This window comes from Xenopus laevis, chromosome 2S (assembly GCF_017654675.1).
Source record: "Xenopus laevis strain J_2021 chromosome 2S, Xenopus_laevis_v10.1, whole genome shotgun sequence".
Classification (NCBI taxonomy): Eukaryota; Metazoa; Chordata; class Amphibia; order Anura; family Pipidae; genus Xenopus; species Xenopus laevis.
The window spans coordinates 162,515,566-162,543,300 of NC_054374.1; the positions used below are offsets into that span (position 1 = coordinate 162,515,566).

The 27,735-nt window shown below is 38.2% G+C and overlaps 1 protein-coding gene across 6 annotated transcripts in view; it reads right to left on the bottom strand.

Moving 5' to 3' along the window:
* Window positions 1-27,735, bottom strand: part of LOC108710034 (disks large homolog 2) — a 621,594-nt gene that overhangs the window by 247,347 nt on the left and 346,512 nt on the right. For all 6 annotated transcript variants that reach the window (XM_041584606.1, XM_041584605.1, XM_041584603.1 and 3 more), the window contains one exon: window positions 20,690-20,740. In XM_041584606.1, the coding sequence (XP_041440540.1) occupies window positions 20,690-20,740 (51 nt within the window). The remainder of the gene's footprint in view (window positions 1-20,689; window positions 20,741-27,735) is intronic.

Here is a 27,735-nt window from a genome sequence, read left to right on the forward strand (position 1 = left end):
TAAGGGCACGAAACGTGTAAGGCTTTTGTTTATGTTCACTTTTTGCCTGAAATAAAGTCTGCAGTTCCTGTACTACGCTTGTCTATGGAATTTCCTAGTGCCTGCTGTTTCACCATGTATTCACATTGTTCCATGTACACGGCATTGCCTCCAAGCATCTTAATTATGGCCATCCAACGGGAAGCCCTGGAACATGGCAGTATATTGCTGTCAATTGGACCTCATTGTATGATGAGGAGGTCCTTTGGTTGGCCCACAGTAACAAATAAGTGAATGTAGGATGTTGGAGCTGTAACTCCAAACACTGCTGTAAATAAAAGCCCTTGCCACCTGGGCCCTTAATTAAAGGGATCCTGTCATAGGAAAACGTTTTTTCAAAACGCATCAGTTAATAGTGCTACTCCAGCAGAATTCTGCACTGAAATCCATTTCTCAAAAGAGCAAACAGATTTTTTTATATTCAATTTTGAAATCTGACATGGAGCTAGACATTTTTTCAATTTCCCAGCTGCCCCAGTCATGTGACTTGTGCCTGCACTTTAGGAGAGAAATGCTTTCTGGCAGGCTGCTGTTTTTCCTTCTCAATGTAACTGAATGTGTCTCAGTGGGACCTGGATTTTACTATTAAGTGCTGTTCTTAGATCTACCAGGCAGCTGTTATCTTATGTTAGGGAGCTGCTATCTGGTTACCTTCCCATTGTTCTTTTGTTTGGCTGCTGGGGGGGGGAAGGGAGGGGGGTGATATCACTCTAACTTGCAGTACAGCAGTAAAGAGTGATTGAAGTTTATCAGAGCACAAGTCACATGACTTGGGGCAGCTGGGAAATTGACAAAATGTCTAGCCCCATGTCAGATTTCAAAATTGAATATAAAAAAAATCAGTTTGCTCTTTTGAGAAATGGTTTTCAGTGCAGAATTCTGTTGGAGCAGCACTATTAACTGATTCATTTTGAAAAAAATTTTTTTCCCATGACAGTATCCCTTTCACATTTACACCTAATAGTTCCTGGCAGCAGAGAACTGGATGAACCATATTATTATGTAAACTCATTGATGAGTTGAAATGAATGTGTTGTTACCAATGTGTGGGTGTAATTGCAACATGCCCAGGTGTGTGAATGTGGTTGCATGCTGCTTCCTTGCATATTACATGACATTTTATGCAGTAAAGGTCCCAGTCCCCAAGCTTCAGTTTAATGGTATAGTGACAAGCCTTGTTCGGTTTTAACTTGAGGCACTATAATTCCTCAATACAGCACTGGATTTACACTAATCCAATCCATGCTCATTCATAACATATTATTCACGTGCAGAAATAATCTCATTTGCAATAACAAAACCTGCAAAACTACAGACTCTAGAGGATTATTAAGGATGATAGGCAGCTGCACAAACATGAGGCATGCACAGGATTCACATGATGGAACCGATTTATATGAAAGATACATATAGCACAGATATTAAAGCTACACTGCTCACAGAAAAAAATACTTTTCATTCCCCTTTCTCCATTACTGGGTTGATATTGCCCATGTATTTTTTTTCAGCTTTTAATTATCTGCCACTAAATGGTAATACCTGGTCTGCTCCACCATTTGTTCTTGAATCTTTCCCTAGAAAGGCTCATCTAAAAAAAAAAATAAGGGTTTTTTACCCTCAGATGGAGGCCTAGAGCTACTGCCACTCTGAAATAGTGGTAGCTCCATGGTGGTACTTCCACTGTGGTAGCTCCATTTGCACAATTGTGAAGGACAAGACTTTCCACAAGCCCACAATTAAGTATAAATCATGGGGAAGAGTGCTGCATTGTAAACAAAAAAAAACAATTTGCTATTGGGCTTTCTGGTGTATGTAGCCTTGCAATAAGGCTCTCTACCCAAACCTTAACCTAACCAACATTGAGGTTGAGACCACCTTCCACTACTTCTAGGAGGGCCACAGTTTGGAAACCATTGCCCTACGGTGAAGAGAGAATGGAGGGTGTCAGTTCTCCCAACCTTAGAAAAAGAATGAAGGTTAAGCCTGGAGACATCTTTGAGAACGCTGACAGTTTTTACCTGACCCACGTGACCCCGAACTTCCCGACCCGCCCAAAGAACCGGAGAATCCAGACATGGACAACTACTATCTATATCTGAAGGCTCTCTCTTTAATTTTCTATATTGTTATCTGGGAAGGACTAATTTATCTAAGGGAGAGAAAATGATTAGGGAGGTTGCTGAACCAAGAGACATAACCACTCAACATTCAAAGGCAAAACAGGAATTTCCGATTAAAGGAGAACGAAAGTAGTAGGTTGGAAACGTTGTAAATTATGGGGAGGAAAATTCGAGTTTTTTTTTTACTATAAGATCCAAATTTTTAGTGGAAAAATAATTTATCCGTTTTCGAGATTATACCCCGAGGATGGAAAAAGTCAGAATCCGAAAATCCAGCATATCAGACCTACTGAGGTTGGATATAAGTCAATGGGAGAAGTTCCTATCCTATTTACGGTTCTGTGGTCTATTTCGGATTTTTCAGGCAAAAATCCAAAAAAATCCGGCTTTTCTGGAAAGTGCCCTGAAATAATCAAGTGATTCTGGAAAAAAAACTCCGATTTGGATTTTCGCTTGATTTTTTCGTGTTTGTCCCCGATCTTATTAAATCATGATTTTTGTAAACAATAAATAAGGTCCAATAAGTGGATTGTAGTTTGGTCGGACTTTTTTGATTAAAATATTTATAATTCGGTCTTTGATAAATAAGGCTCTATGTTTTGTGCTTCTGTACCAGCTCAAGGCAACCACAGCCCTTTAGCAGTAAAGATCTGTGTCTCCAAAGATGCCCCAGTAGCTCCCCACTTCTTTTCTGCTGATTCACTGCACATGCTCTGTGCTGCTGTCACTTACTGAGCTTAGGGAGCCACTCACAATATACAGTACACATAGAATAGAAATGTCACAATATAAGGCTGATTAGTAATTAATACACATAATTACTACATGGCAGCACAGAAACCAGTGCAATTAGCATCAGAATTGAATAATCAGCAAACCTGTAGCATCAGCTTATATTACAGCCAGGGAAGCTCATTTTCTGATGGATAATTAGTGACGAGCCCTAAGCTTAGCTTCTCAACAGCCAATCACTGAGCATGTGAGTGTCACAGACACTTTCCAAGATGGTGACCCCCTGTGACAAGTTTGAAGTCCTGGATCATTGCTGCTATTGACAAGCTGAAACTTTAGCCTCGTGCAATAAGTTCACTATATTAGATATATAATTTTTAACCATATTCATTTTAAGTGTTTAGTTCTCCTTTAAATGTACATGAATGACTTGCCACATATGAGATGCATAGGCACAGATCTGTAGCATCTGATATTCTTAATGAATTCAGGTTGTGACTGCAGAGTAGACAGACATAGCCTGAGATATTACTATGGGATAACTCAAGCTACATATATTATAATATGGCTATCGTTGGTCTCTGAAGAAGACACAGATAAGGCCTACGGTTAAGCAGCTGAGATATGACAGCACTGTGCAGCCTTTTTAAAATTAATTAAGAGTTGTAGTGAGAGGAAGAATAAATCTCTAGCTTGAGGCTATGTGACAGTATTAATAATTAAATGGAGCTGCTGTTTGTAGTGTCTTCTACATACTTTTCCCAAGGGAGCACTGCTTTTAATGATTAATCCTACTCTGTCCTACATTCAACTACAAAAGTGTCTGTTAAAAGATGCACAATTTTAACAAATAAACAGCTTGTCGTCGCATTTATGTCTACAACTATATAACTGAAGGCAAATGCAACTGCAATTAGCTGCACATTACTGCTAATGAGCGTCACACAGAGATCCTCCGGTTGCTCCGGGTATTGATTCCGAATGAAGTTCTGTGACAGCTGCGTGGGTTTCAGACAAGTGGACATCTCTCTGGGCCAAGAGACAATTGCCTGTGACTGCAGAGGAGAATGGATTTCACGCACACATAGAGCTATTAGAATTATTAACTAGATGTCTTCATTGGGAACAGAAATATACTGCAATTTCTGGGGAAAAAAAGGAAAAAGTACAGGATTCTAGTCTGCGCCAAAGACTAATGAAATAACTACAGATGGAGCAACTTTTTAGGGGTTATTTATTAAAGTCTGAAAGTCAAAAACTCAAAAATTTTAATTTTTTTTTACTGTAAAATCCAAACTTTTAGTAGAGGATGGAAAGAGTCTGAATCCGAAAATCCGGTATCTCAGACCTGCCGGGTTGTATATAAGTCAATGGTAGAAGACCCTGTCCTATTGGGAAGTTTCTGTGGTCTGCGCTGGAATTAGCCAGAAAATCTGACTATTGCTGACTTTTAGGGCAAAAGTTGGAAAAATTTTAGCTTTTCGGGAAAAAGCCCGAAAAAATAAAGCGATTTTGGAAATAAAATATAGTAAATGCGTGTCAATGGGCGTTTTTCTTGTGGTGACTTTTTGTCTCAGCAACTTTTTTTTGTCCTAATGCATTAAAAGTCAATGGGCGTTTTTTCTTTTTGTCTCGGTGACAATTTTGTCTTGGCGACTTTTATGTCACAGCGAAATTCATAGATGGTGAAGTGCGGATTTTGCTGCGACTCCATGCCTGACAAAAAATAGTGATGGGCGAAGTTATTCATCAGGCACAAATTTGTGGCGAGTTTTTGCGTTTCGCTGGCAGCAAATAAATTTGCAGAACTGCAGCGAAAATTCTGACAATTCCGACACCAGCGACAATGTACCGCACATCTATTGGCTTTAATGCAATTGGATAAAATAGGCGCACGTCAAATTGTCGCCTTCGTTGGAATTGTCACCAGCATCGATTTTGACAAATTCGCCCGTCACTAGTACCTAATTTTTTTTTTTCTCTAGAAAAGGAGTAAGAACATAAAACTGTAGGGGTCATTCACAAACCCTGAGGCACAAGTGCAATATCACTAAGGGGCCGATTCATTCACCAATAGTCGAATAGTCGAATATCGAGGGTTAATTAACCCTCGATATTCGACTGGGAACTAAAATCGTTCGACTTCGAATATCGAAGTCGAACGATTTTGCGCAAATCCTGCGATCGATCGATCAAAGGATTTTTCGTTCGATCGAACGATTAAATCCTTCGAATCGAATGATTCGAAGGATTTGAATCCAACGATCGAAGGAAAATCCTTCGAACAAAAAATCACAGGCAAGCCTATGGGGACCTTCCCCATAGACTAACATTGACTTCGGTAGGTTTTATCTACCGAAGTAGGTGGTCGAAGTATTTTTTAAAGAGACAGTACTTTGATTATCGAATGGTCGAATGGTCGAACGATTTTTACTTCGAATCGTTCGAATTCGAACGAATTTAACCAATTCGATGGTCGAAGTACCCAAAAAATACTTCGAAATTCGAAGTTTTTTACATTAAAATTCTTCACTCGAATTTTGTAAATCTGCCCCTAAGAGTCAAAAATTTAGTGATTCTTGCAAAGAGCAGCATTAGAAGAAGTACCCAAACGTTGCACTTACAGTCTGCCTTAGAGGAGAAGGCCTAATGTGGACTTGTTTTTGTAATTTGCAGACTGTATCGAGTATTGTGAAGGGACAATGTTCCCTTTTTATTGCCATATTTCCAAATAATTGTTTTGTGTGCACATTTTAAATGTGTGTACGCATTTTTAAACAAGTGTGCTCAGGTCAGAGAGGATATAAAATTTGGTGTTTTCCCACAAAATTCTTTATGCGCACCACAATTTAAAGGGAACATTGTGAATGAGCCCTAATTATTTCTGTTTACTTGCCCTACTGGAGAAAACAGGCCCTAGAAATATCCAGTTGTTGCCTGGAAAACTCGACTTTATCGAATTGTCGTCTCTCAACTCAAATTTATTGAACTACAGTATCAAACAAATAACAGCCCAAAACTACAGAGAATCATGAAGGCGCAAACATTTTCCAATAGTTAAAGGGAACATCTCCCATTGACTACATGATTTCGACAGGTTTAAGATGGAGTATTTTCAGGGCTTTGGTTTTAGCAGAATCAGAGAATAATAAATCTCATAAAATTCAAGTTTTTTTTCCTCTAAAAATTCAAATTTTTTCCAATCAACCAGAATTTGAGGCTTCGTAAATAGGACCCTAAGTGGTATATTTATTATCCATCAAGCTCTGGGTGTGGGTGAATTAATGGAATAAAACAAGAGTGAGTTCTTGCTTTTTTCTCTTGTGAAGGATTGTTTTTCCCATTGGGAGATAAAAACCTTCAAATAAAACGTTTGTCATGTTTAAGTCAGTGAGCCTTTTTATTTTTAGGAAAAAATACCCAGTCATGGAAAAAATAGTGACCAAGGAAAAAATAATGCAACGGATAAAGAAAATGTACACAAGCTGATAATAAAGCAGCCCCACAGGTTAGTTTTAAAAACTTCAAGTTTTTAGTTTATATTTTTTGGTTTAACATTTTGTAAACTGTTAAAGGGGAACTAAAACGAAAATTTAATATAAGCATCAGCATAATGAAATAAGAAACTTTCTAAATATAATGGATATAATGTATAGTCTAGCGTTTATCCTCTCTCAGCATCTGTTTCTCTTCATTCTGTCTTAATGCAGCAGTTGGGTGTCAGATATTCATTGACAGTTAGATCCAATATATCTTATAGGGGGGCTCCTTTTGCCTAGAAGATGTATTAGAGCTCACTCTATTAAACTCACCAGTAGTGATGGGCGAATTTGCGGTGTTTCGCCGAAAAATTCACGAAACGGCACGCCCGTTTTTCTTGACGCCAACGGACGTTTTTGACGCAAATTTTCGCGGGCATTTAGTGAATTTATTCGCTGGTGGCGAATCGAGCAAATTCACCGCAAATTCACGCCAGGCGAATAAATTCGCCCATCACTACTCACCAGACATCATGTCTCTCTACATGCAGGATTTGTGCAAAAGACAGTTATTTTGTTAGATTTTGTTTGTATTGGAATCAGTTATTTGAGTGAGCTCTAATTCATCTGCTAAGAAAGGAAGCCCCCCTATAAGATATATTGGATCTAATTATATATTCAATTTTATGTGTGTGATATTTCCCCTTTAATATTTCATGAAGCAGTTCTGGTTTAAAGCCTACATACTGTATTTACCCCTTTAAACCAAAAATATAAAAATATAAATTGAGACATGTACATGCTCTCCAAATTAGAAATCAGACCGAGTCCAGTCAAAACAACCAGGATAATCAGGAAACTTCAAAACGTTAACATGAACAGCTTAAAAGAGAAAATAGGGATATGATAGAAACATTTAAAAATATCAGTGGTACATGCAGAGTTCAAGAGGAAGAACGTGGCTAGAAACATGATGTGGTAGAGGGGAAAGCTGAAACAGATTAGAAGGAAATACTTATTTACTGTATGGGTGATAAATATATGGCATTGTTTTTCAGGACATGTGGTTGGGAGTAAATCAACTAATACATTTTCATCTGTTATCAAGTTTGATATTTCAAGTTAGGACTTGATAGCCGAGCAGCCCTATGCTCTACCAAGAAGATCATCCCAATAGGTGATCCATGAGTCTACCAAGAGGTGATTCACAAGCAGCCCAATAGGCCATCCACCAGAATAAAGACTGGTTTCTCTGATTTCTTTGATTGCAAAAAAAGGAAAAAATTGCAATTAAATTTGATCAAGCTATTTTGCATTATAGGAGAACTAAACCCTTGCCCCCTCCACTGCTCCCTCCATTACCCCCTTTCCTAGCTCCCTCCCCACAGCATGTATTTTTCTGCATATACTGTATGCCTCCCTGTCTGCTGAGCTGATATAATTCTGCAGAGTTGGGCAGCAGAGTTCAAAGCTGTCATCTTCTGTCTGTCTTCTGATCCTCTTCTGTCATTGCCAATACGGATCTTGTGGGAGCATGCTCAGTAGAAGCGGATTCAGGACATATATTGAGCTGAGCATGCTCCTTCCAGATCAGTGTCACCGCTCTACAGAAGAGGATCAGAGACAGAAAATGGCACCTTTGAACTATGCCGAGCAACTCTGCAGATTTATAGCAGGTCAGCCGACAGGGAGACTTGTAAGAAATATAAATGCTGTGAGGAGGCAGCTTGGAGGGGGCAGTGGAGGGGGTATAAGGGGCAAGGGGTCAGTTCTCCTTCACAACAAACATTTCTTTGTTGTATTTATTTTTCTAAATTTTATAAAAATACTCGAAAAATAAAATAACTGGAATGATACACATCCGCTGACTTTTATAGCAGTTCCTCCTATTGAAGATGACAATTTTTTTCATTAAAATTGTCCAGATATTTTGCCAGTGGATACATCTCAAGTTAGGAGAGCACAAATTTTTTTAAAAAAAAAAAACAAGATCCATTTTATTTTTTGTATTGCAGAACATTTTCTATAAATTTCTATAACATTTCTATAAATTGGCCCTTGACCCGAGTATTTCCTTAAGAAAAGCTAAATGCCATACAGTAGTAGTCAGGTAAGCATTCAATGTCTTGCTGCGAGTTTTAAATACCAACTCTAATGTTTTTAGAACTCTTTTATAATTCTTACTGATTTAAAACCTCGGCACTCAATATGCGTTTGATGCAAGTAAGCACCACACTGTATCTTATTGCACCCCCCATAATTAAGTGGGAACCCACCCAGAGAGAAGGGACTCATGATCAGATGTAAAACCTAAGGGGGATCTTAGGAAACAATAGGTATCACATACAATGTAAGAAGTAATCACACTCTAGTATTTACAGTCTTGTCACATTATGGGGCATATTTATCAAAATACAAAGTATTTTAATAAAAAAGGTCTGACCCAACTAGAATCCACGATTGGACCTTATTTATTATTAAAAATGCACAATGACAAACAAAAAAATCAAGCAAAAGCCGAATCTTGTAATTTTTTTTAATGTTTTTCCCCTAATCGCTTGACTTTTACAGGCTTTTTCCAGATTTTTGCCAGAAAGGTCCGAAATAGTCTGATTTTCGGGCTAATTCCAGCGTAGACCACAGAAATTTCCAAATGGGATAGGGACCTCTCCCATTGACAATACAACCTCGGAAGGTCTGAGATCCCGAATTTTTGGATTCAGACTTTTTCCATCCTCAGGCTATAATAAATCTTGAAAATTTCAAGGTTTTTTTAATAAAAATTTGGATTCTATAGTAAAAAAAAAAAAACTATAATTTTTCGAGTTTTTGGCATTCTTACTTTAATAAATAACCCCTATATGAGATAATACATAAAATGCTATAAGTAAACACAAGAAACGTACAGGTATCTGTGTTTGTATGGTGCTCCCATATGTATCAAAAAACGTCTATAAAATTGAAATCAGCAGAAATATATATATATATATATATATATATATATATATATATATAAACATATATATATATATATATATATATATATATATATATATATCTCATAATGTGATGCTTCCCAGCAAGCAGCACATCTCTGTGCTTGATATTTATAAATAGTAATCATTTGCCGAATGTAATACTTGTTTTGATAAAGTAGGATGTATGGGCTTTATACAAAAGCTCCATTAACTCCTAATTCATCCCTTTTAGATAGAACTTCCATTACAGTCACTAAAAGGAATGTCTGGATAAATGGTGATAAGAGACATATTAACTTCAATGACAAGATGACAAAGTATTTGAGCATTTTTCCTTTCACTGAGGATACAAACTTCACTTTAAAGGCAAAACATGGATCATTTATTTAAACTGTGATGGAATAGCTTCCTGTGTGCATGAACTACCCCTTCTCTGCATATCCATACCTACACATACACCTGTTATCCAGAATGATCAGGACCTGGGGTTTTCTAGAAAACGGAACATTCTGTAATTTGGAACGGCATGAAAATGTGTCTTTTTTTCAATTATGGCAGAAAAAATTAGAATTAGATTTGATGCCCAAAAAGTCTGAATTTTTCATGAAATCATCGGAAAAGCCAGAAATGTTGGGATTATCATAGGAAACCCAGCGCAGACCATAATATCTTCAAATTGCAAAAAGGACCTCTGCCATTTACTTCTACAGGATCTCAACAGGTTGAAGATGGAGTATATTGAGATTCAGACTTTTTGCGTACTTGGGGTATGATAAATCTCGAAAAACTAATTTAATTTATCGAGTTTTTTGTATTCAGACTTCAATAAATAACCCCAAGATAAACCCAACAGTATTGTTTTGCTTCCAATAAGGATTAATTATATTTTAGTTTGGCTCAAGTATAAACTACTGTTTTATTATTACAGGGAAAAAGAAACTCATATTTTATTTAAAATTTGAATTATTTGATTAAAATGGAGCTTATGGCAGATGACCTTTCCATAATTTGTAACTTTCTGGATAATGGGTTTCCAGATAAGGGATCCCATACCTGTAACTTGTCTACTATATAAGAACAAATACTATCTGGGCTTGCGAAAAGCTAATGTTTCCTTTTCCGCTCTGAATTCCATATTTGTTAATACTACTATTTGCCCCTGGCATCTGTCAACCAACAAAGAGTATTATCAATTGTAGTTAGAGATATTACCAGTCATTTACTACCCGCAGGGCAGCAAGCAACATGGAATAAAACTGGATCTATCCACCATATTGTGAGCCCTGTCCTGCAAGTAAAAGAATTGCCACAGGGTCTGTGCCCCAAAATCGAGCACAGAGACCTGCGTTTGAAAACGGCAAGAAGTTCAAATCCAGCCAAACCCCAGATGCCAGTGCTTTTTAAATGAGAAATACATGCGGGATTCTATCTAAACATGTTTTTTTTCAATAAACATCAGCAGAATTCTACAATAAAATTGATTTTCAAAAGACCAAACAGATTTTTTATATTTAATTTTGAAATCTGACAAGTGCCCTCAGCCATGTGACTTATACCTGGAACTATAACTGTTACTGTTGAGCAAATCTGTCTTGTTTCGATTTGCAAAACTGCAAAAAAAAATCATGAAACATATTAAAGGTGCATTAAAGTTTTTTTTAGGCATGTGACCATTTTTTTATCACTCCAAATACATTAAAGTCAATAGGCGTTTTTCTTGTGGTGACTTTTTGTCTCGGGGACTTTTTTGTCCCAATGCATCAACGTCAATGGGCGTTTTTTTTTCCGTATGGCAACTTTTTTGTCTTAACAACAATTTTGTCTCGTGACTTTTTTGTTATGTCGAATCCATGCCCGGTGAAAAAAATCGCACATCACAAATAGCTGTATAAAAAGACAGAACTCAATACTAGGCCCAGTGGATAGAGGCCACGGGACATTCTTTGCGCTCAAAAAATCAGAAGCAATACTATTGCCTCTTTATTAGTTGTGTTGCCTGTTAAAGAAAAGCATTTTATTATATATATATATATATATATATATATATATATATATATATATATATATATATATATATAGGTAATGAGCGTGGAATTTCAATTATAGAGGGCTGGAAGTACTGCTGGAAATTAGATTCTTCTAAGAAGTTCTTGAAATGTTATGGTGCAAAGGCTGGTTATGAGCAACCGATGAAATGCAAACAATCAGCTTATGTACAAGAAAACGATAGCCATCTCTCTGCCCACGGGTAGGTCACCAATTGCAGCTACATCTCCAAAAGGAAGACACGACTCAAAGGCAAAAGAAATTATTTAAAATGCAAATCCAGAGTTTGCTGAACATGATAATATAAAGAAATTGGAAATGTAGCAAGTCACACGCAGACAGTAAAAAGCATGAAAATTAGTCACATTTAATTTAGTATGGAAATGCAAGCTAATGCGACAAGCGCAAGAGGTCATACTAATTTAATAAAGTGCCAGTTAAACAAAAAAGTTATAGGGACTAATTGCTATGAAAAAATCTACAAAACTGTCAAGTGGGAGTGCCTAACATTTTTAGCCACGCGTCAGGGGTGATTGGCCATTTGGTAGCCCCTATGAGGACTGGTAGGCTACACCACTGGTTGGGGATTACAGCTGAAGGGAATGCTTAATATTTCTTTTTCACAGATAGATTGTTTTCTTTTTTTCCTTATAGTTTTTGAAATCTAACTGGTCAGCCTGTAACCGGGCTGGATGATGTCACGGACATCAGAAAAACAGGAGAAAGCCTTGACTGATACCCTACATTCTCCCCTTGGACAAACCGGCAACATCCTTGCTTGCTGTATGTCTTGGCATAATGTCAGTGTCACTACTGTTACCCAAGACCCTAACTACTGGTCTTACACCCAGACCCAGTCTCTTAGATCTATCGGGGGTGTCAGAGGTTTCAGGGGATGCCTTCATGCCAATAGCGTTCTCCACAATAGTCTTCTCTTAACTCAAACCCATATACTCTTCAGGGAAGTCACTATGACAGTTGGAAGGCTCATAATAAAACTTTTGTTAGTCTTACAACTCCCGATGACACACCACTTGGCACTTGTAGCATCTCCCATAGAACCGTATACGACTGCAGCATAGTCTACACTGGGAAGATTGGGTCTCACCCTCATCAGGAATTGAACAGTTTCAGTAGCATTTTGGTATTTTCTTAGTCTAAGTTGGGATTCTGGTTCTCTTAGATAGTTGAGCTTTTAACTCCTCCAACTCCAACACAGTTTCTTATTCTCTTCCAGCTGTTCTTCTGCATGGCCTGAGGTGGGACTTCTTTGGCCCTCAAATAGGCATCCGCCTCCTCTCTCCAAACTCTCTCCAGAGGGTAGCTTGTCCTGGTAGTGTGCTTTAATTGTCACAGCAATCGTTTCAGCATTCAAAGCCCCTTTCCTCAGTTGGTGAATTCTCAGAGAATCCATTTCATCACTTTTAATTGAACCACTTCTCACTTCTCACCTTGTTCTAACCACACAAGATAAGCAGACAAATCTTCCTTCTCTTTCTGGAATGTAGAGTGGAAGTGATAGAGAATTTCTGCAGTACTCTTTACAGGGCCAAACGTCACCTCCAGGACTTCAATCAGATCACCTGAAGTGGCGTTGGGGTGACCAACCAGATAGTTGTCTCAGGCCAGTCCAGTCTCTCACAGACACAACAGTGGAGTCCCTCCAACTCTCATAGGACTCTTCAGTCACAGGATCTGTTCCTGAAAACTCTTCTTTTTTAAGAAGTCTATTAAAATTACCATTCCAGTCCAGCTGCGTCAGTTGTCCCAGCACATTCACAATCTCTGCGCAGTAACGCAACTAGCAGGGGGCGGGCCGGGTGCGCGACGTGCAGCTGGGCCCCCTCCATAAGTGTTTTTCACCGTGGCTTTAGTGTCCCTGAGGTGGTGAGGGCCCTGGTTTAATCACACCCCTGCTCCCCCGGTAGTTCCGCCAGTGTCTCTGTGGTATCCATCGGCCACCTAAGCTATGGTGACTCCCCTTGGAAACCACACTTTCACAGGATGGAAATCTCTTAACTTGACTCTGTACTGGCGAATGAAACAATTTATTGCTCAGTAGAAAACGCTCCTGTGCCTTCTCTGTAATCTGAGTAGCAAGGGCATCACCATGGGAAGTGCTCAGACATGTCAGCAGGATCCCAGCAGAATCTTGCAGTGACACAGCCACACTTGGGTGGTAAAAAAATCTGTTCCCCATCAAGGATTTGGTAAATAAATTCTTCTTTCAATCTGGGCACCATGGGCCCTACAGCGGCAAGCTTTCAGGGTTAAGTCCCAATGCAATGCACCACTAGCAAACACTTTGTGGAGTTTCAAAGGCAAACATACTTTCATCACACATCTCCGGCTTCCCAGTAGATATCTCAGCAGTGCCTCCAAAATGTTATTATTTCCTTACCACACTTCTTCTAGAATTGAATCAAACTATCTTAAACAGCAATTAACCCTTTACAATCCAGGGCCCTGAATTCTATTAGTGTATAAAAGATACTGGCAACTGGGATTTATAGTGCAGTGCCTCCACCTAGTGGGCACTGAGGATCACACCTCAGGGAGGACTATCAAACCCCTGGCACAGTGTTTCAATGACACAGTCCCACACTCTACTCCAGGTGGCTAAATGCAGATTAACACAGTTTAGTTCAATTCCATTCCCAAGAGCTCTTATGTTCCTAGGTGGTGCTACCTGCCCCAGGGTACCTTTGGATTTGGTAGCTGCTCCCACATGGCAGGTGCACGAGCAAGACCTGTCCTCACACACAAGGATTTCAAAAGGCATCCAACAGCTGAACTGGATGCAGGGTAACCTCTCCATTTAGACTGAACTCAATGCTATCAGCTGAGTACCACACATACAGTCTCTTTATTACTGCAGCTCCTTTAATCACATGCTACACTTTCACTTATCCATAGATGGCTGCTGCAGGGAGAAACCAAGAAAAACCTTGCCAGTACCCCCTTTTGCTCCATCTTCTCTTTACATGGCCATGCAATGCAATATTTAATATTGAATAAAAAATACATTGAAAAATAATTGAATTTTGGCCTGGTAATTTGTTTTACTAGATTCTCCTCTGCAAACAGTAACTGAGCAGGAGCAGGAAGTGGCAATGTATGCATCATCCAGATCAATGACGTAAATTAACTTGGAATGTAAGAGGCATCCACACGTGCTTGATGTTTCACATCACTGAGAGCAAGACAGGGACCAGACACACAGCCAGCGCACAACCTTGAGACTACACAATCAGAGAAGAGTATATAACTGGAAAGCGTTTGAGTTAAAAAAAAAATCTAACTCTAATGAAAAAAGTCTTTAAAGGAATAGTAACACCAAAAAAGTATTTTAAGGGAATGAGAATAAAAGGTACTGTTGCCCTGCACTGGTAAAAACTGGTGTGTTTGCTTCAGAAACACTACTATAGTTTTATACATAGTAACATAGTAATAATACTTATAAAATAAACTGCTGGGCAGCCATTCAAGCACAGGACATAGAGTAGATAACAGATATGTTCTGAAGAATGCCATTGTATACTACAGAGCTTATCTGTTTTCTGCTGTGTATCGTGTGCCTTTTCTCCTTTTTCAGTTTTGAATGGCTGTTCCCATGGCTACACAGCAGCTTGTTTATATAAACTATAGTAGTACTTATCTGTTATCTACTGTGTATCCTGTGCTTGAGTGGCTGCCCCCATGGCTACACAGCAGCTTGTTTATATAAACTATAGTAGTACTTATCTGTTATCTACTGTGTATCCTGTGCTTGAATGGCTTCCCCCATGGCTACACAGCAGCTTGTTTATATAAACTATAGTAGTACTTATCTGTTATCTACTGTGTATCCTGTGCTTGAATGGCTGCCCCCATGGCTACACAGCAGCTTGTTTATATAAACTATAGTAGTACTTATCTGTTATCTACTGTGTATCCTGTGCTTGAATGGCTGCCCCCATGGCTACACAGCAGCTTGTTTATATAAACTATAGTAGTATTTATCTGTTACCTACTGTTTATCCTGTGCTTGAATGGCTGCCCCCCTGGCTACACAGCAGCTTGTTTATATAAACTATAGTAGTACTTATCTGTTATCTACTGTTCACTTTCATAAAGTGAAAAAAAATTGAGTTTTAGTAAACTGGCCTCCCCATAAACCCAATAGGCTGGTTTTGCTTCAAATAAGGATTAATTATATCTTAGTTGATATCAAGTACAAACTAATGTTTTATTATTACAGAGAAACATGAACTCATTTAAATCGATTTCATTGAGCCTATTTGGAGCTTTCTGGATAAAGGGTTCCCGGATAATGGATCTCATACCTGTATCACCAATAGTAATGATGAGCATTTTTTTTTACCAGGCAAGATTCCTTTATACATAGAGCTGGATAGATTTCTGACACGTATTTATAAGAGTGAATGGCAACCATAAGGGAGGCTAATGGTCATGTTTCATTCTTTTTCAGGATTAATATTATTTTGTGCTAGAAATTGTGTCTTATTTCTCTAAACCACAAAAGATTTGACGTTTATAAATTGGAAAAAAAAAAAACACGATACACACTAATACAAAACTTCAGGATCTTAAATCTGTGGAGATCATGTAGATGTCAATGGGATAAATTCAAGGTTTTAAAGGTGTATGTTTTTTTCCCCTGTATATTCAATTCAAGGATTTAGAGATTGTTTCATAGGTCATATTAGTATTTGTTTTAATAAATTACTTGGCATTCGTAGTTTTAGAGAAAATTTGTTTTTTCCCCATACTTTCTAAAACCTCTAAAACCATTAAAATCAGAATGTTGATAAATGGACCACATTTCGCTGCGAAATTGGCACGAAAATTTGCCGGCGTTAAAATATTTTTGATGCCCAACACAATTCTGACACCGGCGACAATTCCAACGCACAAGACAATTCTAGACGCCCATTGACTTTAATGGGCGTCAGAACTGTGGAATTGTCGCCGGTGTCAAATTTCTGCGTTTTGCGAATTTCGAGGGAAATTCACAAATTTTTCGGTGGAGCGAAACGGGAGAAATTCGCCCATCACTGCTCTCCATACTTGAGATATATTGAACAACCACTCTTTTTATCTAAAATGTTATGAAATTTCTCCAAAATATATTGTTTTTATCAAAAAATCATCACAATTCATTAACTTTATAGGTGTGAGGAACACTCACCCTGGTGGTCTAGTGGGCCGGCGGGGACGCCGGCTGCGCTGATTCTTCTCCCTTGCTGTCTAGTCTATGGCGCACGCAGCATGCACTTCTGTGGGTTATGCGCATGCCAATGCGCATTGACGCAGGCGTCATGACGTCATTGCGCAAAGGCGCCAAATTCCATGGGGATTTAAAGGGACTTTGTACTTGTGGTGATTGCCCGTTATAGGTTTATCTCCTTGAGTTCCTGGGTGCTATTTCTTCTTTTCCTGATATCTGCTACCTGTTTTTGACCCTTGCCTGCCTGACTAAGCGGACTTCTATGATCCCGACCCCTGCCTGGTAAACCGACTATTCTGATATCTGTATTCTGACCCTTGCCTGTCCTGACCATTCTTGATTGATCTCCCGGCTTTGACCCCTGCTTGTTTGACTCCGCTTGTTTTCTGCCTGCACCGACCCAGCCTGATTTTGAATACGCTTGCGGTTTGTGATCTTCTGCCCAAAAGACTTTTGCATAACAATCGTGCCCCTCTTCTTGTCCAGAACCCTTAGCTTGGCTTCTCTCATTATAATACCTGGCGACATCCAATTAGCCGAGGGCTCCTCCCAAGGTGAAAGGTGGCTGTTAAAGGCAGAAGCAAGAGCCGAGACCAGGGAGCCTAGCATTGGTTCTGGATTTTGGGTGCCGAATCGTGACAATGGGGCATTTTTATCAAAGGTCATGTGATTAAATAATATATTTACCTTGAATGAACTGGAATTACCTTGATTGACCTCAAAACTCGAATGGTATGTTATTTAATAGAAAACTTGATCGAATAGGAATGACCTAAAAACTTGAATCAAATTTCAATAGAATTTGATGGAACGCGAATCGAGTTTTTCTCCAAAAAAACACCTTGAATGTAAGGAAGGCTATTAACATCTTCAAATGGGTCAACGGACCTATGCCATTGACTTCTACATCAACCTATACTTTGGAATTCGATTTGCTCCCAAAGTCGAGGTATGTTAAATCTCAAATTTGAATTCAAATTGAGTTTTGATTATTCCCCACTCAAATTTTCGAGTTTTGGCCAAAAACACAACTTGAAAATATGAATCTGAAATTTGAAATATTTCATTTGAATGAAATTTCACAAAAATGTTACCATATTGACAGAAGAATACTAGACTTAGTCAGCACAACTTAATCCATTTGCTGCATTTGCTGGATTATAAGGATGATCAGAGAACTTGTAGGAAGTTGCCATAGGAATAGTCACACCAATTTCTCTTGGACTACAATTCCATTGAAATGACACAATGATTATTCTCGGAAGGAATTTAAGTATAATTGTGTCGTATATATCGAATTACACTGTCATAAGCATTCATTCTTATCAAAATTGAATCCACTACACAATTCAGGTATAAGAAAGAGTTCTTGGAGTTCTTGCAGCATTTGTACATCATTGTAAGTGGGAAAATGAATCTCATCCTTTATGAATACTAGGGGACCTGTCATGTGAAACATTTGACTATAAATTGAGGTTAATTCAATTCATTTATATTGCCATCTTTGCTTACCGCCATGACAATTCTCTTAACAAAATGTCAATTTTAGATTGTCTCTTTATTATAACACACAAAAAGCATTTCTGGATGCTAGGAGTTCATAAATCAATAACAAACATTTATTTAGCAGACAAAATCAAGTACACATGTAGTACCAATGAGTTGAGATAAAGTGGTTACAGCAGTATACAACTACAGGCATATCACATATTGTTGCTACCCCAAAGACAGATTTGGCAGGATCCAACTTCACCTCTTTAATACCCTTTAGTGGACATGGATCACTTCAAGTGGAACCTCCAAGAAACCCTTTAACCTGATTCTCTATCCCCACACTACCACTACCCACTACCTGGAAGAGATACCTCCAATCTACCACTCAGACATTGGAGCTCAGAGCTCCTCTTTCTAGCTCAACATATCTGACTCTTCTTTAGTGGTACTATAATACACAGTAACATAGTAAGTTAGGTTGAAAAAAAAACACGCGCCCATTAAATTCAACCTTTTAAGTTTATGGGACAGATTTATTAAGGGTTGAAGTGAAAATTCGAATTTCGAGATTTTTCATATTCTGGCCCTTTAATAACTCGAATTTGACGATTTGCCACCTTAAACCAGCCAAATTGCTGTATAAGTCAACTGGAGAGGCCCAGGGATCAATTTGGTGATGTTTGCAGCTCTCCTCACATTAAAGATTTTAAGTTTGAATCAAGTTTTTCTTATGTAAATCGAATTTGATTCGAGTTTTTGGTTCGATTCAATTTGTCTGAGCCGAGAAAATTAGATTTTTATTAATAAATTGCGATTGGTCGAATTTCGAATTTATGGGAGTTTATTGGAGTTTAAAAAAACTCACATGAATTCAAATTTGATCCTTCACAAATGTGCCTCCCCATGTAACCTGCCTACCAGTTGATCCAGAGTAAGGAAAAAAACCCATTTGAAGCCTTTACAATTTGCCTCACAGGGGAAAAATTTCCTTCCTGACTCCAAAATGGCAATGGGACCAGTCCCTGGATCAACTTGTACTATGAGCTATCTCCCATATCCCTGTATTCCCTCACTTGCTAAACACCATCCAACCCCTTCTTATACCTATCTAATGTATCAGCCTGTACGACTAGTGATGGGCGAATTTATTCACTAGGGGAAAATTCGCGATGAATTCCCACGATTCTCCGCCAGCGAATAACTTAGTGAAACCGCTGCAAAAATTTGCCAGCGAAAATTCGCCGACGCATTTTCAGTGCCGTTTAGCAAATTTTTTGCTGTTTCGCAAATTTTTCCCGATTTTGCAAATTTCGTGGGAAATTTGCAAATTTTCCTGTGAAGCAAAACGCCCCAAATTCACCCATCACTATGTACCACTAGGGATGTAGCGAACTGCCGATTTGGTGTTCGCGAACGCCGTTCGCGAACACCGGCAAAAAATGCGAACGTTCGCGAACAGTTCGCGAACTTCGAACACCGCTAAAATCGTTCGATTCGAACGATCGAAGGATTTTAATCGTTCGATCGAAGGATTTTCATTCGAATCGAACGATCGAAGCCATTCGATCGAATGCTTTTCATTGGATCGAATGCTTACAATCGTTCGAACGAATGGAAATCGTTCGATTTTTAGCGGTCGAAGGAATTCGAATGGTCGAACGATCGAACGTGAACTCAAACTGCGAACGTTCCCAAACGTTCGCGAACAATCGGCGGACGCGAACTAGTTCGCGGGCGAACAGTTCGCTACATCCCTATGTACCACTGATTCAGGGAGAGAATTCCACATCTTCACAGCTCTCACAGTAAAATGTTAATGGGAGCTCACCCATTAACATGGCCCTGTTTCTCGACTTCACTAAGGAAACACCTCTCTTATTGCTTCCCTTTACTGGGGCTTTGCTGTCCAAGGCTCTCCAGCAGATATCCACCTGCCTCAGGAGGAGGAAGTCAAAGGTGCCTCCCTTTAAAAAGGAAATAATGACACCTCAAAAAAGATCATGTGGTGCCTCCTTTTTCTAAAGATTAAGGAAATAAGGACACCTCTAGGCTCACATTTTGGCTCACCCACCAAAATCGACATACCTCATTCAAGGATCCCTGTTCCTTGACTTTACTAAGGGTAGACCTTCCTTAGGGCTTTCCTTTACTGGGACCTTGCTATTTCAGGCTTTCCAGCAGACATCCACCTTCCATAGTATGAGGACGTAAAACAGAAATAACACGTGGTGCCTCTCCTTTATAAAGCTGAAGGACACATCAACAAATCTAGAACTGCCAGGGGAACACTTTAATCTGGAATGGGAAACAACTTCCCCTCCCAACTGTACATTAGGCCCAGCTCTTAGTTGACCAAAGCCAGGAGATTTCAAAACCCTATGGATCCCTACACATTTATTAAGGGTACTATTAGAATTCAGTCCCATATTCCCCATGGTATCATTATTTATTTAAACAGTGGCAACCAGCTGCTTTACACTTTACTTATCGCCACACAAATTTATCTGAACATGGTATTACATGAATTAGTGGAATTCTGCTGTTTAATTTTGAATGTTTCATTTTACTTACCCGCTCCAAAGTAATTTCTTCAAACTCATATTCCATTTCAGTTCCATTGATCTAGAAAGAGATACAAATTGATTAGCTAGGCCCATTTAGCATATCACAGGGCAATACAAACAAAATTGGACATCATTTGCGCTTGTTTCTAATCGAAACATAATTATCATATTATATTTATCATACTCTGGCCCTTTAAGAACTCAAATTCGATTTGAGTTTTCAGGTCGATTTAATTCATCCGAGTTTGAAAAATTAGATATTTTTAATAAATCTCGATTGGTCAATTTCGAATTTATGGGAGTTTTTAAAAACTCACATGAATTCGAAATTCGACCTTTGATAACTGTGCCTCTAAGTGTTTAAATATAATTAGTAATGCCAGTGATCTGCCCGGGGAAAATTCATAGCATATTCTTCTTCCAGTAAGAGTAGATCACCCAATACCTAACCCATTTGTCCAAACGTGGACTGCATAGGATTCTAACACTAAACTTACTTGACAGATATATCAAAGTATCTAAGAAAAATAGATATGTATCCGATGATATGTCTGTTGTATATCATAGCATTTACTCAGTAGCGTTCGTTGAGGAGGGCGGGCCCTGGTGCGTGACGCGCAGCCGGGCCCCGCCCCCTCCGTATGACCGCATTTGGCCGAGTTTTCAATGGCGAACGGACTGCCAGGGGCCCTGAGGGGGGTGCGGGCCCTGGCCCGCTCGCACCCCCTGCTCCCCCGGTAGTTCCGCCACTGCATTTACTCTCAGTATAAGCAGGAGATATCAGCCACAACTATAGGAGTGTAGACTGGGACAGTTTAGACTGGATAATCATTGATATCAAAGTAATTCTTTATTTATATGAAATATTAAAGTACTATGGAATATATAAGCACTATGTAACTAGAAAATATTAATAATAATAACAACAATTATGTCAAAACAATTAAAACACTATAGGGTTATTTATCAAAATCCGAATTTTTCTGATAAACACTAGAATCAGATCAGGAAAAAAACTTTTTCAGATTGTCGAAGGAAAACGCAGAATTTTTGATATTAGGGGGCCCATTTACTTAGCTCGAGCCAAGGAATAGAGGAAAAAAACCTTAGAATTTTCGACCTTCGACTTCGAATCGAATGATACGAACTAAAAATCGTTCGACTATTCGACCATTCGATAGTCGAAGTACTGTCTCTTTAAAAAAAACTTTGACCCCCTAAAAGCTACCGAAGTCAATGTTAGCCTATGGGGAAGGTCTATAGGATAGGCTTAGCTATCTTTTTTTGGTCAAACAAAAATCGTTCGATCGATGGATTAAAATCCTTCGAATCGAACAATTCAATAGATTTTTCGTTCGACCAAACGAATAGCACTAAATCCTTCGACTTCGATATTCGAGGTTGAAGGATTTAACTTCGACAGACGAATATCGAGGGCTAATTAACCCTCGATATTCGACCATATGTAAATTTGCCCAGCGTAGACCATAATATCTTCAAATTGCAAATAGGACCTCTGCCATTGACTTCTACAGGATCTCAACAGGTTGAAGATAGAGTATTTTCAGATTCATAATTTTTGCATCCTCATAAATACATTTTTTCTAATACATCTCAAAAAAATTCTATTTTTTTTTTCACAAAAAATTCAGATATTATAGTAAAAAAAGTAGAATTTTTCGAGTTATTGGCATTCAGACTTTCAGAAATAACCCCCTATGTGTAAACATAAAAGCAGCTTACAAAAAGTTCTCTAGGGTCTTATTCACTAGTAGAACTGCATAGAGGACATGATGACTCCCTCGATAAAAGAAGAAACAAACGAGTGGCCATTTAAAATATATTTTCATTATCCTAGGATCTTAAATGTATGATTTGTCCATCAACAAAAAGACCATTTCAAGGGATATCATCTAGTTGAAGCCAGGGAAACTGTAGCTAGCTGCCTGATTGGCCCTGCAAACAATTAGACAATGGATACATTTCACTGTGGATGATGACAGTTTTCTAACCTGCGTGATTGATTGTCTGACTACTAATCTCATGATAATTTGATGGATTTGATGGAACGCACAAAAATTTGTGGAAAAATCTTAATGTCTGTGGCTAGTGTAAGGATCTTAATGGAAACTATGAAAATAGAGGTTATCACCCCATCATGATTGTACTGGTAGATGCATTGGATAGCTTCAAGAAATTGATTGGGAAGTGAGAAAACACATTAGCACATGGTTGATCCAAAGATTGATCTAAACTACTATTTTAGAGTCAGAAAATAAAGTAATTTCCCCTGAAATCCACTTTTTTACCCTTCTCAAGGTCAGCTAGAATTAATGGCCATGCCTTTTTTCATTCTCAGCTAATATGTAGTTATACATAGCTTGTGATTGGAAGAAACCATTCCATGGATCATGCCACTGACCTTCCTCCACCAAGAAATATACAAAAATTCTGGCTTCCTAAAGACTATCCACCATGACATCACTGCTGGCAAGAAGAAAATGAACACAGTCCTCTACCAAATAGATAGAATGATGGACCCACATAGCCTTTGAGAATGAATCGGAAGAAGAACAATATATTGAGGATCTTTTTGCCTTCATCAAATAGATCAGAATATTTTGGGAATGCTGGAAGTGTGGATTTTACAACCTAGGTCACTATTTCTTTGAATACTTAACCTTCATTAGCAGGGCGACCTCTATGACTGTTCATGGAACAAAGCCTAATATTTGAGTTAATATACAGGTATGGGACCTGCTATCCAGAATGCTCAGCACCTTTTCTGGGTAAGGGATGTTTCCATAATTTATATGGCCGTGCATTAATGCTACTTAAATTCAATTTAATGATATCTTAATTGGGATCAAGTACAAGGTACTGTTTAATTATTGCAGAGAAGAAGGAAATCATTTTTAAAAATTGAAGTTAGATTATAATGAAGTCTATGGGAGATTGCTGAAAAATTTGTGAAACGCAACTTTTTTTGTCTCATCGACTTTTTTGTCCAAGTGCATTAAAGTCAATGGACATTTTTTCTTATGGCAACTTTTTTGTGTCAGCAACAATGTTGTCTTGCCAACTTTTTGTTATGGCAAAAATTCTCCGCAGCAAATTTTTGCCTCAGATTCATGGAAAAAATTGCAGATGGAAAGTGTGGCGTTTTGCTGCAAATCCAAGCCTGGCGAAAATATTTTCTCATCACTTGAGATAGCCTTCCAGTTTTCAAAGATTTCTGGTTAATAGGTTTCCCATACATGTATTAAAAAAATTAAAATTAAGGGTACTGGTATGGGACCTGTAATCAAGAGTGCTCGGGATCTGGGGGTTTCCCGATAATGGATTTTTCTGTAATTTGGATCCTCATATGTTTAGGGGGTTATTTATGCCTAAAACTCTAAAAAAAATTGAGTTTTTTTTTAAATGAAATTGGAATTTTTAACGGAAAAAAACCTTGAATTCTTCGGGATTTATTAAACCCCGGGGCTGCAAAAAACATCTGAAAAAAAATAAAATAAATAAAAATGAAAATTCGCCATCTCAGACCTGCCGAGCTTATAAATAAATCAATGGGAGAGGTTACTATCCTATTTGGAATTAGCCTGGCAATCCGACTTTCAGGCTTTTTGGGAAAAATCCAGAAAAAAACGTACAATTTGGGAAAAAACTCGATACATCACAATACGATTTTCCGTGCAATTTTTTCGGGTTTTAATAAATAAGGTCAAATTGTGGATTGTATTTTGGTCAGACTTTTTCAATTTAAAAATCAGAAAAGTTCAGATTTTGATAAATATGCATCTACTAGAAAATCATGTAAACATTTAATAAACCCAAAAGTTCTGCTTCCAATAAGGATTAATTATATCTTAGTTGGGATCAAGTACAAGCTACTGTTTTATTATTACAAAGAAAACGGGTCTATGGGAGATGGCCTTTCCCTAATTCGGATCTTTCTGGTTAATGGGTTTCCGGATAACGGGTCCAATATATTTAAGGACTTTTGGCAAAATTTTCCATTGCCCCAGCCAAATGGCAGGTTACAGGATGCTAATCGATTGCAATTGGTCCTTCCGTACTTGTTATTTTCGAATTGCAGGTATGTAAACTGATTCTGAGACTTGGCATCTCTGTAGCAGAAATATTAAAATTATTTTTCCATGTTCGTATATAGGAGTCTTGCTTGACCCCCACTAGAGAACACTCAGTAGCTGGGATGTAAAGTGAATATTATTATAGTACCAGGCTAGGGGTAATTCTAGGATCTCATAGAGTGAGAAAGAAAATGACTGAGGGAAGAAAAGCAGATAAGTCTTGTGCTACAATGGATCAGCCAAAAGTGAGAAAGCGATGAAATAATTATCAAATCCCTAGGATACAATATGAAGATTGTGACTGATAAAATGGGAGGCACAATAGATCTGAGTCACAATAGATCTGAGTCACAGACACTGGGACATTTCAATAGAGGTTCTTGAATGAAGACATCAAAAGCTCAGGTCAAGGAGTAATAGAAAGCTCAGGCTACAAACAAAGAAAATGAAAACAAATGTAGCAGCTTTATTCACCAGGTGCTTGTGAATCAACCTCTTCTGCATATGTTCCCTTTGATTTCATCATTTTGCTCCCTGCATGGGGCACGTACTAGAAAGTGTTGGGAATGGGTGACCCCCTTATCTCCTTTACACTCTATAGTCAATCAAAGGATGAAATAAACAAGCTCCACAGACAAAAAAAAAAAATGTTTTCCTTGTTCAGTATTCTTGGCATTCAGTCATAGAAAGTTATCAGTCACAAGCTATTTCCTATCATTAGCTACTGGCTCAATTGTTAGAAACAGAAAGATTATTATAGTCAATTCAATAGGAGCTTGAGATGTATCCTGGGATTAAGGGATGAAGGGAAAATATATCTCAACTGATTCCCAGACTAGACTAATATCCCCTTTTGCTGAGTAAACGCTATTGGGTAGACAGTTCTCTCTTACCTAGAAAATAAAGAGAGAACTATTCAGAATGTATAGGTAGGTTCTGCAACTTCCAATAGGGTAAGTGTATTCAACTTATAGGCTCATGGTCAAAAAGTATTTTCCCCGCGTATGTCATCATCTTTTTCCAATTACGAAAGTTCTGAATTACAAAAAAGCCGTCTCCCATAGACTCTATTTTATGAAAATACAGGTATGGGACCTATTATCTAGAATGCCCAGGACTAGAAATGGGCAAATATGACACGTTTGGATTTGCCAAAAACGCGCAAAACCGCAAAAATTCACCAAGATGCATTAAAATCTATGGGCGTCGCGCAATGCAGTACCAACATTTTTTCACCAATTGAAGTCAATGGGTAAAACACGGCAAATTTCGCTCATCACTACGTGGGACATGGGGTTTTCCAGATAATGGATCTTTCTGTACTCATATATTTTTTATTTCCAAGGGGCACATTTATCAAGGGTCGAATATCGAGGGTTAATAAACCCTCGAAGTCGACCCTCAAATTTAAATCCTTAGAATTCGAATATCGAATTCGAAGGATTTAGCGCAAATCCTGCGATCAAAGTAAAAATCGTTCGGTTCGAATGATTTTAAGCGATTGATCGAAGGATTTTTCTTCGATCAAAAAAAGGTTAGAAAAGTGCTGGGGAAGGTCCCCATAGGCTAACATTGTACCTCGGTAGGTTTAAACTGCCAAAGTTTGTAGTCAAAGTATTTTTTAAAGAGACAGTACTTCGTCTATCGAATGGTCAAATAGTCGAACGTTTTTTAGTTCAAATCGTTTGAATCGAAGTCGAAGGTCGTAGTAGCCTATTCGATGGTCGAAGTACCCAAAAAAAATTCCAAGTTTTTTTTATTTGAATCCTTCACTCGAGCTTAGTAAATGTGCCCCATGTTAAAGTTGACTAACACTTCATAATCATGAGATAAAAAGTCTGAATTTTGAGTTTTAAAAGTCAAAATTAATGAGATTATTACAGGTATGGGACCTGTTACCCAGAATGCATAGGACCTGGGGGTTTCTGGATAATGGATCTTTCTGTAATTTGGATCTTCATACTTTAAGTCTACTAGAAAATCTTATAAACAGTAAATAAACCCAATAGGCTGGTTTTGCCTCCAATAAGGATTAATTATATCTTAGTTGGGATCAAATTCAAGCTACTGTTTTATTATTACACAGAAAAAGGAAAGCATTTTTAACAATTTGGATTATTTGATTATAATGAAGTCTATGAAAGTTTGGATCTTTCTGGATAATGGGTTTCCGGATAACAGGTCCCATACCTGTTCTTAAAATGATTAAAAATGATTTCCTTTTTCTGTGTAATAATAAAACAGTCGCTTGTACTTGATCCCAACTAAGATATAATTAATTAATTGGAGGCAAAACCAGCCTATTGGGTTTTAAGTTTATGTAAAAGAATTCCAACATAGAGTGAACAACAAAAGATATAAGATAAGGGGCTACAATTCATTTGATACCAACTTCGTTGTTGACATGTTGGAGGGCCCGTGTGGCAAGATCTATGTGGGCGAAACTACAGAGAAGGTGCGTGATAGGTTCTCCCAGCATAGATCGACCATAAATACTAGAAATAAAAACTTACCGGTATCTAGACATTGTATTGAAGTTGGACACTCGGCAGAAAATCTAAGGTTCTGGGTCATACAATATATTCCACCTTTAAAAAGAGGGGGTGACCGAGTTTTGGCCCTTAAAAAAGCTGAAGTCCAGTGGATACATCGATTGGACTCACTAGCCCCAAAAGGACTAAACAAAGATTTTGATTTACATCTCTTTTTGTATTAACGATGTATTATGGATGCTTGTACATGTTAGTATATGGATATGTATATAGCTTGATTTTTTACTCTTAACTTTGAATTTTGGTATAATAGGTTGCCATGCGATGCTCCATAGAAACTAAAATGTGAATGGACATCTCTGCTTTTCATGTGCTTGAGAGTGCGTCTCCATGGCAACCATATACGTAATTTTCGTCTTCTTCCACAGCAGGCAGAATGCAGACATTGTTTGTCAGGACACGGAGGA